At 40.8% G+C, this 13,868-nt stretch overlaps 1 protein-coding gene across 1 annotated transcript in view; it reads left to right on the top strand.

The window, feature by feature from the left end:
- The window catches only part of LOC102890806 (retinitis pigmentosa 9 protein), a 17,682-nt gene extending 4,532 nt beyond the window's left edge, over positions 1 to 13,150 (top strand). The window contains exons 2-6 of the mRNA XM_015589449.2: positions 3,456 to 3,486; positions 4,634 to 4,763; positions 9,539 to 9,630; positions 11,485 to 11,546; positions 12,319 to 13,150. Coding sequence (XP_015444935.2) covers positions 4,730 to 4,763; positions 9,539 to 9,630; positions 11,485 to 11,546; positions 12,319 to 12,517 — 387 coding nt within the window. The 5' untranslated portion in view covers positions 3,456 to 3,486; positions 4,634 to 4,729 and the 3' untranslated portion in view covers positions 12,518 to 13,150. The remainder of the gene's footprint in view (positions 1 to 3,455; positions 3,487 to 4,633; positions 4,764 to 9,538; positions 9,631 to 11,484; positions 11,547 to 12,318) is intronic.
- The last annotated feature ends 718 nt before the right edge of the window (positions 13,151 to 13,868 follow it).

Raw genomic sequence — 13,868 nt, 5'->3', positions numbered from 1 at the left:
GGGGCGCTGCCCGAGCGGGGCGCAGGGCTGCGGTCCGCGTGCCGGAGTTTGGCTGGGGCTCCGCTCCGCGCTCAGTGTCACCGGCACCTGCCTACCAGGCGCTCAGTCTGCATTTGGGGGCTGGATACGCGGGAAGTGCCGCTGAGCGCGTTGGTCCCTGTCCTTTTACGGTTTTCAGGTCATAGGGCCCACTACGAACCCCATATAATCTCTTCATTTCCTGCTCTTAATAAGGGAAGAGAAAACCCAGTCTTATAACGTGAGCGTGGTAAGGGAATAATAAAGAGTGGGATGAGGGACTTGTCCCTAACTAGTGGGTGGCTGTCAGGTGGAAGAGTGTAGACGTGCTTAAACATCAGGTGGGAGGTTGGATTGATTAGCTTTAGAAGGTAATTAACTTTAGAAGGCAAACTAAATTTGGTGTTCACTGAATTATTTAATAGATCTAATAGTTTCTGTTCCCGGCGCTGAAACAATCACGTAAGGAAAGGCCGTCAAAAGATTAAAATCCTTCATAATTAACCTTCCTGGAGCTTTGACACAAAACACATTGCGTTGTTGGAGCCTTGGCCTGCTCTTTTCAGTGTGGCCCTTGAGCTGAATGTCACCTCAATGGTTTCAGGATACAGACCTTGCATTTCTGGCATCTGCAGTCCCGGCCCCTTCAGGGCCCTCTGTAGCTCGCTCTCTCTGCCAAATTAAAGATTTGTTGCCCAATACACAATTAGGAAGAGAATATTTCTCCCTTCTCACATAAATTTATTCTCTTTCCTACATGGAGCATGTTATTTCAATCTGAATGATGTAACAGTAAGCTTCTCAGATAGTACAAAATAATGGGCCTCCACCAACATTTTTAAATATTAAGAATTAACTGCAAGGATACATGTAGACTTCTTGACTGTCAGAGCACAGAAGCCAAACTGTATATAAACATACCCCCATTTCCAAATCCACTCTATTTAGTAGTTAATTACTTTAAATCTGAAGAATTGTCTTTTTTGCTGTTAATGAATTGTTTATCCCCTAGGAAAAACCATCAACCCCCTTCCTTTAAAAATTTGTGAAAACTATTGTAAAATGGACTTTTTAGGCAATGCCATTGCTAATAATAGATTTCAAAACATCTAGTTCCATCACACTCCTTTCCATCTTGGCAACAACAGTCACATATTTTTCAGGAATTTGGGTTTCAATTTGATTGGCCATATGTTGTTGTTTATACAACTCCCGTGGCTCAAAGAGTGGGTGATTGCATTTGTAGACTGTCCTACCAAACCCACTTCGGTCTCTGTGCATAAAGCGCGCCATTAATGTTTGTAATGAAGGGCTGCAGCCGAACTGTCTCATTTCCCCCCATTTATGCAGATCTCCGGTGTTCTTGCTCATGTATGGCTGTGTCATGCCACTGCTTTGTGCTGGAAAGTATTCTCAGCATTCGCTTTGGAAAAGCACTGTACCACACCAGGAACCTGAGTCTGTTCGTGCCCCCTCCGCTTACTATGTAATCTCCATGGGGACATCCTCTTCTGTCCACTTAGAAAAGCTCCGAAATTCGTCATTTATCATCCAACAACTTTTCTCCCACTTCTGTTGGATCCAGATCTTGGCCTTTGTGATGCTAGTGCTCCAGTCTTGTGCCTGCTCCTTTTTTGTAGGAGGAAAATATCAAACGTTTTAAGGGCTAATGTGGGGATTTTATTCCTGAAACAATTACAGAAATAATGTTGATTTTTAAAACAAAAGTTCGGCTTATATAATTCTACAGCAGATATGAACTCCTAGTAGTACGTTTTGGGCTCCATTTTCCTTTCTTGGTTCCAAGATACCTTTGGTTTTTTCTTTCAGAGATAATATTAACCTGGGCCTATATCTACATAGCTGTAATGAAGATATCATTGATTTTATTTTTCTTTTGTAATTACAAGGCACTCTATAGGTTAATATATGTGCATGTGAATGTGAATAGAATGAAAAACAAAAGGTCTTTGCCATTTATGATCCTTAGTTCCCTCCCCAGAGGCAAGCATGTGACCAGTTTCTTAGGTATCCTTCCAGAGATAGTCTTGTCTATGTGCTATATATGTCAAGGTGTGTGGGTTCTTTTCTCATAGGCACAAAGAGAAGCATACGAAATACACTGTTTTGTTTTGCTCCCTACTTTCTCTTTATTTTAACTTTTATGGGGATTGCCCCATATCAATAGCTAATTCACTCTCTTAATATTTTTTTTTATTAATGTTGTTCTGGCGATAAACGTAATACAATTCATTTTTAAAAACTTGGAAACTTAGTCAGCCCTGCCCTCACCATCTGGGTGCAGCAGTGTCGAAACTCCCACATTTCCATGTTTCTGGAGTCAAGACATGACTTTAAACCAGTCGCAGTGTGCACATGACCTCAGTAAAATGTTCCCGTGGAGGCACTGAACAGACCTGGGGTGTTTGATTGCCCTGTGTATTTTTTTCATTCTCATATGTATGATTTCTGGTCCTTTAGGCATTCATAATTAAAGCCAAACACCCATGTTGTGTGTTTAATAGCCAATGGTGTGTAAATACTTAAAAATGAGCATGAGCATTTGGTGCTGATTTTCCAAAGGTGGAATCCAGAAGCCTTTTCCAGCAGTTCCGGCAGTGATGGAAAGTACAAATGAACGGGGAGCACAGGCATGACTTGTACCCTCAGGACCCTGGGGAGTCTTAGAGCTCTGTTGGCAAAGGGCAAGGAGGTTCCCCCACACAATCATTCATATACTTAATCTAGCAGCATTCTTTATTAAATGCCACTTGACGTCCAGGCCCTGTTCAGGAATCCTGCACAGAGTCCAGCAAGGTCAGTACGGGCATAGAGGGCGGTCAGAGAGCTGAGGAGCAGAAGGCAGCTTTCAGGGTAGGCTCCACTGTGGACAGTGGGACGGGAGGATCTTGAATCTGGACATGCAGAGAAATGGGAGGGGGGGCCTCTGGGACCCCTTCACTCCTCCCCTCCAGCTTTGCTTCTTCCCTGCTATGCTGCCCCACCCAACCCTCCTCTCCCCACCCTCCAGCGTCCTGCGTAAGCAGAGGTTACCCTGGGTAAGCAACCTGACAACTATGACAGTTGGGAACTATAATTAACTCACGGTCTTCTTACCTCACATTTTCCCTGCAATCTCTTGCTTTCCCTTCTTCCAAAACTACCATCATTGTGCTGAAACACCGGGCTCGTTATTAGTGCAGTGAATTTAAGTTCTAGATCTCAGCAAGATGTGGTACAGCATCAGTTTATTTACATGTGATCTCTTGAGTGCTGGGCATATTTTATTAACCGTTGTAGATTTAACGTCGTTTTAAGTTTTTATTAAAAACATCCTTTTAATTTTAGCCTGCAGCTGCTTTTCGCTCATTAAAATGTGTTGTACCTCTGTTAATGAAATTGATGATGGGTTTGTTTTTTTTTTTCCTCCTTTCTAGTTATGAAAAACCTCCTCCTGGGCTTATCAAGGTCAGTGTGAAGTTTCTGCTTTGGGCTCTTCTCTTAGACATATCAGACTCAGAGCTCAGACTCAGTAACTTGTTATGAAAACGGTTGCATAAGGCTTTGCACCTCTTGTTACGATAACCCTGTTTCTTCCCTGCAGATGCCGATCAGACACTCGGGCTTAGTCACCAGCCTGTGCCTTTGTAGAAATTTAATCAGCTGTGTGTCTGTTCCTTAAGAAACGCCGCAGGCCCACGTCTGCTCCTCAGGACCCCTCCCCTTCTCTCTCACTTCTGACAGCATCTTCTCAAAGCTCTGCTGTCCCGTGCTGACTCTCTGACTCCCCTGGTGCTGGTTCCTTGAATGTCATCGGCTTAGGGAACAGTAGACTCTGAAGCTCATCTCCGTCCAGCCTTCCGTCCAGCCTTCCGTCCAGCCTCCCGGGGTGCAGGAGCTCCTCCTCCAGCACCCCGGCCAGCGTTGGTCTCTCTGCGGAACTGAGACTTAGAGTAGTTCAAGGCCAAAAGCTATCTTTTCTGTTTGCTTAATTTCAATTTTAAAAAAAGATTTAAAAAGACATTTTCCAATATACATTTAATACTCATGGAAGCTAAAACATAGAAAAGCTCCTTAACTGTAAATGTGGTTACTCAGTGGTGAAAGCGTGTATCAGAGACACAGCACATGTGACTAGAAAACCTGACAGTGACCTTCAAGGTCTAATAAGCCATTTTAACATAACGTGCCGTTTTTATTATCCAGCTAGCCTTGTCTGCTCTAATTCTCATATCCTGCCTCATTCCACAAAGATTTTGAGGTAGTAAAACCGTTTTGGGTCTTAGAATCTAATTTACATTAGAATTTTGAGCTCGCGGGTCATTCCTATATGAAGGACAGGTTTTATTCTGCTTCACGAGTAACTTCTGTGTAAGAACAGCTACTTCATTTGTGCGATCCGGTTCTTCTGGTACATTCCTCTCCGTTTCTCCTGTCAGGTCTCGTTTGTCTTTCTAGTCCTTGAGAGGGTGACTGGTGACAGCCTTGGGATCTCTGGCCCATGGGAAAGCCAGGCCGCGCTGTGTTCTGAAGTGGGGGTGGAGACGGGGTGGGGGAGTGTGCGGGGTGCCAGGGCTTTTGTGCCATGTCGCTGACACGCCGTTTCCTTGTTTAGGAAGATGAGACCAAGCCAGAAGACTGTATACCAGATGTGCCAGGCAACGAGCACGCCAGGGAATTTCTGGCTCACGCGCCAACCAAGGGGCTCTGGATGCCACTGGGGAAGGAAGTCAAAGTGATGCAGTGTGAGTGCGAAGTGTCAAGTAGCACTCCTGAACACGCGCACGCCACACACCGCGACTCACGACGCGTGTTTCTCTAACTCGTTCTCGCCACAGCGCTGTCACGGTCATGGCCCGATCTCTGTTTCACGCATTCGGAAGCCGCCGTGCACGTGTCAGTAAGAGGTGGCGAAAGCTCTGACCCCAGGGCGTCCGGCTCCAGGGGTGGTCTTGGCGCAGGACCGTAGCTGCCTTTGGAGTCCACCCGTCAGTCCTGTTCTGCCGACAGAAAGGCCCTTCCGCGTTAGAAATGCCGTGGGGGACCAGGGTGCCCTGGAGGGCGGGTCCCTTTGGGTGTTGCCTCGGTCGGTCCCCCTCCATCAGTGCTGAGGTTTCATCCGCGTAAGCCGAGCAGAGCTTACGGGCCACAGAGGACGAGTGTGGAGCAGGTAGAGATCTGCGGGCACCTCCCACACACACCCGAGCAGCAGCCCCTTCGCCAGCCTAAGATGGCATTTGAAGAAAGGGCACTGCTGCCTCTTTAAGACACTTGTTTGTAGAGATTCATCGTGCACATAATTAAAACAGCAGTTCCCAGTCTCTTTTTCTCCGTTCCCACTTGAAGCTCTTTTAGTTGGTTATTTTTATATTTATCTTCATAACATCTAAAGATCATGCTTGTGTTATATATATTGATTTTCCAGGTTCAGGCATTATCTTGTTGTAAACAGTAACTCTGAGATCAGTATCTGTAATCTTCCTAATTAGGCTGGTTAGGTTTTCACAGCAAAGTCATTTCCTGCCGAAGATGAAGGCCACATTCCGTGTTCTGGGAACCGATGTAAGGAACAAGGCTGTGAAGTCTCAGCATCCAGCATTCAGTCATTCACATGCTCTTCCTGTGTGCATTGCCTTCCAATATGCCTGACAGCTCCACAGCCAGAGACTCTGCTCGCCTTCTCCAGAGAATGAACCTCCTTCATACCAGGATTGGGGAGAGATGCCAGCCATGAAGAGAGTACTCCTCAGAAACCAGCCATGCTGGCACCCATCTCCAGCACTGTGAGAAAATAAATGTCTGTCGTTTAAGCCACCCAGTCTATATTTTCTTATGGCAGCCTGAGCTAACTGAGACACCAGCATTTTGCAGTTTCCCTTAGCCTCTTCCTGTGTTGGATCTCCCGTTTCCTGTATGTTGAGCCATCTTCTTTGTTGTTATAGTTTCTTATGGTGGAGTGTATCCACCACGGCTTCCTTTGAAATGGGTTTATAGGAGATAAAATATTCAACACTGGAAGCATCTTCATTTTACAGATGCTTTCATTTGCCAGTGTGTAGAACGCTAGGTTAAAATCAATTTTCTTAATATAATCTTATATGTAGAAAACCCTAAAGATGCTACCAAAAAAAAAAATATTGGAGCTAATAAATGAATTTGGCAGAGTAGTAGGATATAAAGTCAATACGCAAAAGGCAGCTGCATTTCTGTACAATGACAATGAACAATCTAAAAAGGAACTTACAAAAATAGCATCAAAAAGAATAAAATACTTAGGAATTAACTTAACCAAGGAGATGAAAGACTCATTCAATGAAAACTATACGAATTGCTGAAACTAATTAAAGATGACATAAATAAATGGCAGCACTTCCCATGTTTATGAATTGGAAGACTTAACATTCTTAAGATGTCAGTACTACCCAAAGAGATCTCCAGAGTCAATACAATTACTATAAAAATCTCAATGGAATTTTTTGCAGAAATAGAATAACCCATCCTAAAATTCACATGGAATCTCAAGGAACCCTAAATAGCCAGAAGAATCTTGGAAAAAAAAAAGAATAAAGCTGAGGGACTTACACTTCTTGATTTCAAAACTTACTACAAAGCTATACTAATCCATACGATGTGGAACTGGCATAAAGGTAGACATATAGACCAATGGAATAGAATAGAGAGCATATAAATAAATCCTTATTTATATGGTCAAATGACTTTTGACAAGAGTGTCAAGACCATTAAATGGGAAAAGACAGTCTTTTCAACAAAAGGTACTGGGAAAACTGGATATCCATATGCAAAAGAATGAAGTTGGACCCTTATCAATACCATGTACAAAAATTAATCCTAATTGGATCAAAGACTTAAATGTAAGACCTAAAACTATAAGACTCTTAGAAGAAAACATAGGGCAAAGCTGCAGAAAATTGGATTTGTAATGATTTCTTGGATAAAACAGCAAAGGCACAGGAAACAAAAAAAAAATTTGATTTCATGAAAAATCAAAAATACTATGAATAAAAGACATTAATAGAGTAAAAAGCAACAGCAGAATGGGAGAAAATATTTTCAAATCATATATGTGATAAAGGAGTATATCCAAAATGTATAGAGAACTGCTAACTCAACAATAAAGAAACAACTTGATTAAAATTTGGCAAAGGACTTTGAATAGACATTTCACCAAAGAAGATACAGATACAGGTAACCAATAAAACCCTGAAAAGATGCTCGACATTCACTCATCATTAGGGAAATGCAAATTAAAACCACAATGAGAAAGCACCTCACACCCATTAGGATGGCTGCTATCAAAAAAAAAACCCCAACAAAACAAAAGTTGGCAACAATGTGGAGAAATTGGGACCTTTGTGTAGTGTTTGTTGGAGGAAACATAAAATGGTACAGCCGCTATAGGAAAAAGTATTGCGGTTCCTCAAAAAATTCAGAACAAAATTATCATGTTATTCGGCCATTCTACTTCTAAGTATATACCCAAAAGGACTGAAAATAGGGTCTTGAAGCAATATTTGGACACCCGTGTTCATAGCAGTATTCACACTAAGGTAGGAGGAGTGTCCATCAACAAGTGAGGAGACAATGTATATAGTATATACATTACAATGGAAGATTATTCAGCCTTAAAAAGGAAGGAAATTCTTACATATGCTACAACATGGATGAACCTCAAGAGCAGAATGCTAAGTGAAGTAAGCTAGTTATGAAAAGATAAACTATGATTTCACTTATATGAGGTACTTAAATCAGTGACAAAAAATAGAGTAGTGATTGCTGTCTATTCACGGGGTGGGGTGGGGTTGGAGAGTTATTCAATGGGGATAGAGTTTCAGTTTTACAAAGTGAAGAGAGTTATGGAGATGGAAGGTGGTGATACTAAGTTTTATGCTCCTTATACAGGCATACCTCATTTTATTGTGCTTCGCTTTATTGCATTTCACAGATTTTGCGTTTTTTTACAAATTGAAGACAAGACTCTCCTCCAGCAAAAAGATTACAACTTGCTTTATTGTGATACTTGTTTATTGCTGTGGTCTGGAACTGAACCCACAATATCTCTGAGATATGCCTGTATTTTACCACAATTTAAAAAAAATTAGAACAGTTCAGAGTGGTAAGTAGAACTCCAATTCTGGTTTGAACTGTGCGGGTCCACTTATACGTGCATTTTTTCAATACTGTAAATGTATTTTCTCTTCCTTATAATTTTCTTAATAACATTTTCTTTTCTCTAGCTTACTTTATTGTAAGAATATAGTATATAATACATGTAACTTATAAAATAAGTGTTAATCAAGTTTTAGGTGATCGGTAAGACTTCCAGTCAACAGCAGGTAAAGTTTTGGGGGTGTCAAAAGATATATGCGGATTTTCAGCTCGGGTTAGGGCTGTTTGAGGGGATCCAAAACCCAGTCTTCCCCCTTCAGGGGGTACAAGGCTGCTGCTTTTCACAGCTGTCATGGTTGCAAGGCTGCTGGTTTTTAAGACTTGTGGAAGTAATGAGAGAGGGTTGGGAGTCGGGCCAGGTAAAATGGCAGAAATCCTGCTGTTCGTACCAACGTTCACTAGCTTTTTTTGAATTAATGCTCTTCAGATTGTGTTAAGCCTTTGGTTAATTTCCAGGATTTCAAATAGGTTGATTTGGGCAAATTCGGAAGAACAGATTTATGGAGGTTGTCACTTGACCATTCTTGAGCTACTAACTTCCGGGCTTGTTCTTTTTGAACATAATTCTCTTATCGTTTCTACAGTCTCTCAGGAAGGGAATGAAAGCAGATAAATGTGTTTAGTCTGGCATCTTTACCCCAAAGTCTACAGCTTTTTTTTAAGTTTGAAAACCACTACTCTTTCATGAGGTGGTTAGTTGCATTTCACTTACCATTTTATAGTTATTTGTACTGACTTTGAAAATACGAGTGTTTGAGTTGGGATCAGAGCCAGATTTGCCAAGAAGTAAATAAAGCTCGAGCTTCAGGACCCCATGGTTGGACCTTCCGAAGGTCTGCAGAACCTGAAGCGATGTGTTCAGGTAGTCATGATTTTGTAAAATTTGCCTAGGCAAGATTTTTTTTCTTTTCCTAAAGAGCCCTTGCCCCCCAAATAATTTAAGCTCAGGCCCCACAAAACTTGGACTCATCCAGATGTGATAAAATATACATATACGTATACTGTACATATCTTCATTCATTTTATTAATTGTAATGTTACCTAGAACAGTGGTTCTCAAACTTTAATATGTCTACAGACCACCAGCAAGTCTTCTGAAATTCAAGTATCTGTCCATATTATTTCTGGGGTGGGCCTAGTGCTTTGCATGTCTACTAATCTCTCACGTGATGTCGATTTTCTAGGTTCTTTCATGGATCATTCACTGATTACATTTGCTTTTAGAATTGGAGTTTAATGAAGAAAAACTTTAATATGATCTACTGATTGTTTATCTTCATCAAATGAAACTATGTTATCTTACAGAAATATTTCCTTTTTTCTTTGTTTTTAGGTTGGCGTTGTAAACGGTATGGTCACCGAACAGGCGACAAAGAATGCCCTTTTTTTATCAAAGGCAACCAAAAGTTAGAACAGTTCAGAGTAGTAAGTAGAACCCCACCATGTCCATTTACGTGTATCAGGGATAGTGAATATCAAGAATCAGCCTCGCAGCGTGAAGTGCAAGTTCACATAAAATGCATTCCCAGCGTATCTGGTGCTCTCTACATCTCTGTTGAATTACATTTGTGTGATGGAGTCGTTTATTAACAAAAAACTAACTTCTTATTAAAGTGTTATTTGCTTATGCCTTGGGAACACTGCTTCTTTTTCTGAAGCAGACATTGTTATCCACTTTTTACTTATTATGTAAAAAAATGTTTCATAACTAAAATCAGGTTTTAGCTTCCCAGTCTTCATCTAAAGATTAGATATCTTTAAATTATAAGTTATAAGTGTGTATGTAAATTATATATGCTCTTTAGATGACAGTAAAATATATCTCATTTCCTCACTTTGATGGAGTCATTTCCCAGAAGTGTTAATTCACCATTCAGTAACTAATGCCAAGCGGAATATGCTGCTGTGTAGATATACTGAAGTTATCAGCATATATCAAACTGGGGTCAACAGACATTCTCCAAAGTTTCTTAGACGTTTAAAATATTTTAATTTTATTTTTTAATAATCTGAAGTAATTATTTTTTTGGCTCAATCATTTCACTTCTAGGTTGAATGTCAATTTTTATAGGTACCAGTCAACCCCCAGGCCGTGGACTGGTCCTGGTAACTGGTAGCTTGTTAGGAGCCAGGCCACACAGCAGGAGGTGATTGGTGGGTGAGCGAAGCTTCATCTGTATTTGCAGCCGCTCCCCAGCGCTGGCATCACCACCTCAGCTCCACCTCAGATCACCAGGCATTAGATTGTCACAGGAGCACCAACCGGTCCCTGGTGCCAGAAAGGTTGAGGACCACTGCTATAGAACATAGTTTGGTGAAAAATCTCAAAATCTTTAAACATACTCTTTTTTTTTTGACTTAGAAATCCCACTTCTAAGAATTTACCTTGAGGATATAGGAGAACATCAATACATACACAACTGATTATGTATGTACAAGGATAGCTTGTATGAACATAAACAAAAAATGGAAACTAAAGAAAAATAGGAAACAACTTAATAGTCCAACATATCAACATAAATTACTGTAACAAGTTATTTAGCCATTGGGAATTACATTTTAGAAGAGTGTATAATGTCAGGAAAATGTTCATGACAAAAGGGAAAAGCAATAGAGCTGTATATATAAAATGATTATAATTTTTCATAAATTATTAAAAATGAAGGAAACACCACGTGTTAATAGTAATTATCTCTGGGTAGTAAGGTAATAGATTTTTTTTTAATTGATTTTTTCGGTAACATCTGAAATTTCTACAATAAACTTTTTTTTTAAATTGAGATAATTCGCATATAACATTTCCCATAAATGTGTTCTTATTTTTAAGTAATTCAAGTCACTTTAAATTATCTGTACTTCTGATATACTTCCAGACTTAGGGGTACTTACCATATATTTTTGTGTACTGTAAATGTTTCACTCATATATCATCTTACAACTCACTTGTTTTTTTAACTCATCTCTTAGTCATCTATCCATATAGGACAAAGAATTACCTCAATAATTCTACTTCGAATAGTAGTTCATGATTCTGCCATGGTGTATTTCCTTATAAAAGATATTTAAATTGTATCCTATATTTTTCTAATTGGAAAGTCCGTTTCACAGCCTCAGTGAGTTTGTAGTAATGGTGACCCTTAGGAAGAATTAGAACATAGTGAACAAAAAACTAAACCAAACTGGAAAAAATAACTGGTTTTAGTAACATAGAGATATAATTTTTCTTTAACTAACAGTCCATGAAGACTAATCAAACCTTAACCTTCTCTAACCCTCAAGGCACATGAAGATCCCATGTACGACATCATACGAGAGAATAAAAGACATGAAAAGGATATCAGGTGAGGTTGTCCTGATAACAATACCCTCTTCACCTTTTAAATTAAGTTGGAAATAACCATTCCAGAACAGAGGAGTGGTTTAATAAATATGGCACTTTAACTGTGAAACACTTGGGGGGCAGGAGCAATGCTGAAAAGGCCGGTGCGGGGCGGGGCGGGCCGGGCGGGATGAGCAGGTCAGCTCATTCTGCTTGGGTTCGCCTCTCACACTGGGCTTGGCCCAGGCCACTCATGCCGCTGACAGGTGATGCTGGCAGCCCAGGTTGTGCTGTCCGGTTCTACTCTGGGACTGAGTCTCTCTCACATGATCTAGTGTATCCTCTCCAATGTCTTAAAAGATCTTAGCCATTGTTAAAAATTATTCCTAGACATGAATAAAGACGGAAAAAACAGGAGGTTTTTTTTTTTTCCCAATTGGTGATATTGAGCCATCACTGTTGAGGAGATAGATTACCTAATATAAACTTGCGCAGTGGGAGAAAGATTTAGGAAACTATGTATCTGTTAGAAGTTATAATAGTAAGGACCACAGAAACATGCAGAAATATTTCAGAAGACGAAAATAATACAGAATTCCTTATGCTTGTTACAGTCCTGTAAAATAGGCATGAACGTGGACAGGAATGGGGAAAACAAGCAAAAATAAAAATAAGTACTGTGTTTAATGAGGTGATTATTTGTGACCTTTTTGTTACTTTCACTACTCATATCTAAAAACAATTTTTTTAAGTTGTTACGGTTGATGGTTCTTTGACCGATCTTAAATGTTTAGGATACAGCAGTTAAAACAATTACTGGAGGATTCCACCTCAGATGACGATGGAAGCAGCTCCGGTTCCTCAGAATGTAAGGAGAAACACAAGAAAAAGAAGAAAAAGGAAAAGCACAAGAAAAAGAAGAAAGAGAAGAAAAAGAAGAGAAAACGAAAGCATAAGTCTTCCAAGTCGAATGAGAGTTCAGACTCGGACTGACAGGCGCTTGACGCGTTCAGCTGTCCCGTCTCAGGTCAGACTCTGCGGCCCACGCAGAGGAACGTGGGCTTGGAGGGGACCGGGAGAGGAGGAAGGGTGTCTGGCGTCACGCGTGTGATTTCTCACTCACCTTCCAGTGGAGATGTGACCACAGGAGAGTGAGTTGTGTCCTCCATTGCTGGCTCCAGAGATGGCCGATTTCAGGCAGGAAAGCTCTCTTCAGTGCCGTCCTCCCTGCTGGTCACCGTGGTTGGTGATGCCTTAGAAATGTCAGGGTGGCCGGACGAAGGGATCCCTGAGGACGCTCCTCCAGGTGCTGTCACCCTCCATAGTGAGGCTACCTAATTCCCACAGACTTCAGCCTTGGCTTTTCTCTGTTGTTGAGGATAATAAAAGCCCATTCTTCTATTTATTTAAAAAATGCTAATGTATTTATTTTTGAAACATAATCTACTTACGTGGACCAAATTTAAAAAGTGCATTAGATTCAATCATAAAAACCTTCCTCCTCTCTCCCCGCCTCAGTTCCCTCCCCCAGTGGCTAACAACATTCCCACTTTCTTGTGAAGTCATCCAGAAACATTTTACATATCATAAGCATTTTTTTAACATAAATGTAGCATACTATAAACATTTGTTGGCATAATATTTCTTTTTCATTTTTTAACTCAACAGTATAAAGCATGTTGGGCCTTGCTGCACACCAAAGGCCTGTGTTCATAAACCCCCAGCATGATTTTTTTTTTTTTTTTTTTGCGGGGAAGGGTAAATATCATATAATAACAGTGAAAAATCATGTATTTAACTTGCTTAGAACTTATTGCCATTATCCCATGATTATTTTTATTCCCAGAATAATTAGCTCTAAAAGATATTAAGGATAAAGGGATTTGTGTACTACCCACATCTCAAGATACATCCTCATCCTGTTGGCTAAGCACAGACCACTTGAAAACTTCTGGCTTTGTGCTGCAGCCGAGGCAGCTGAGCAGGCTAGGGAGGGTGTCTGTTCTTTGATGAGCCAAAGCCGTTGGATCCTGCTTATGGGCAGGTTCCTCCCTCTCCACCAGGGTCTGTTGCTGTTTCATCACTCAGGGTCCCAGAACCTGAGCATTCCCTCTTTCTCTTTCCCGGGGGTCTGGATTACCCGCCTCTTTAAAGGGTAACTGATGCAGGCTGGGCTGGCTTCTTCCCCCACTCTCTTTAGTAATTGCTCCTGGCCCTGGCCTTAGAAATATATCTTATAACACAATTGGCCCAGATTGGAATCTTGTTATTTCTGAAAACCCTAAGGCCAGTTAATTCAGCCATGCCTTACATTTAACCCTTGGCATCCTAGCTCAGCATGCAG

Source organism: Pteropus alecto, unplaced genomic scaffold (genome assembly GCF_000325575.1).
Source record: "Pteropus alecto unplaced genomic scaffold, ASM32557v1 scaffold21, whole genome shotgun sequence".
In the NCBI taxonomy this organism is placed as follows: Eukaryota; Metazoa; Chordata; class Mammalia; order Chiroptera; family Pteropodidae; genus Pteropus; species Pteropus alecto.
The sequence above is the reverse complement of the archived record's forward strand: the minus strand, read 5'-3'. Positions and strand labels throughout refer to the sequence as shown.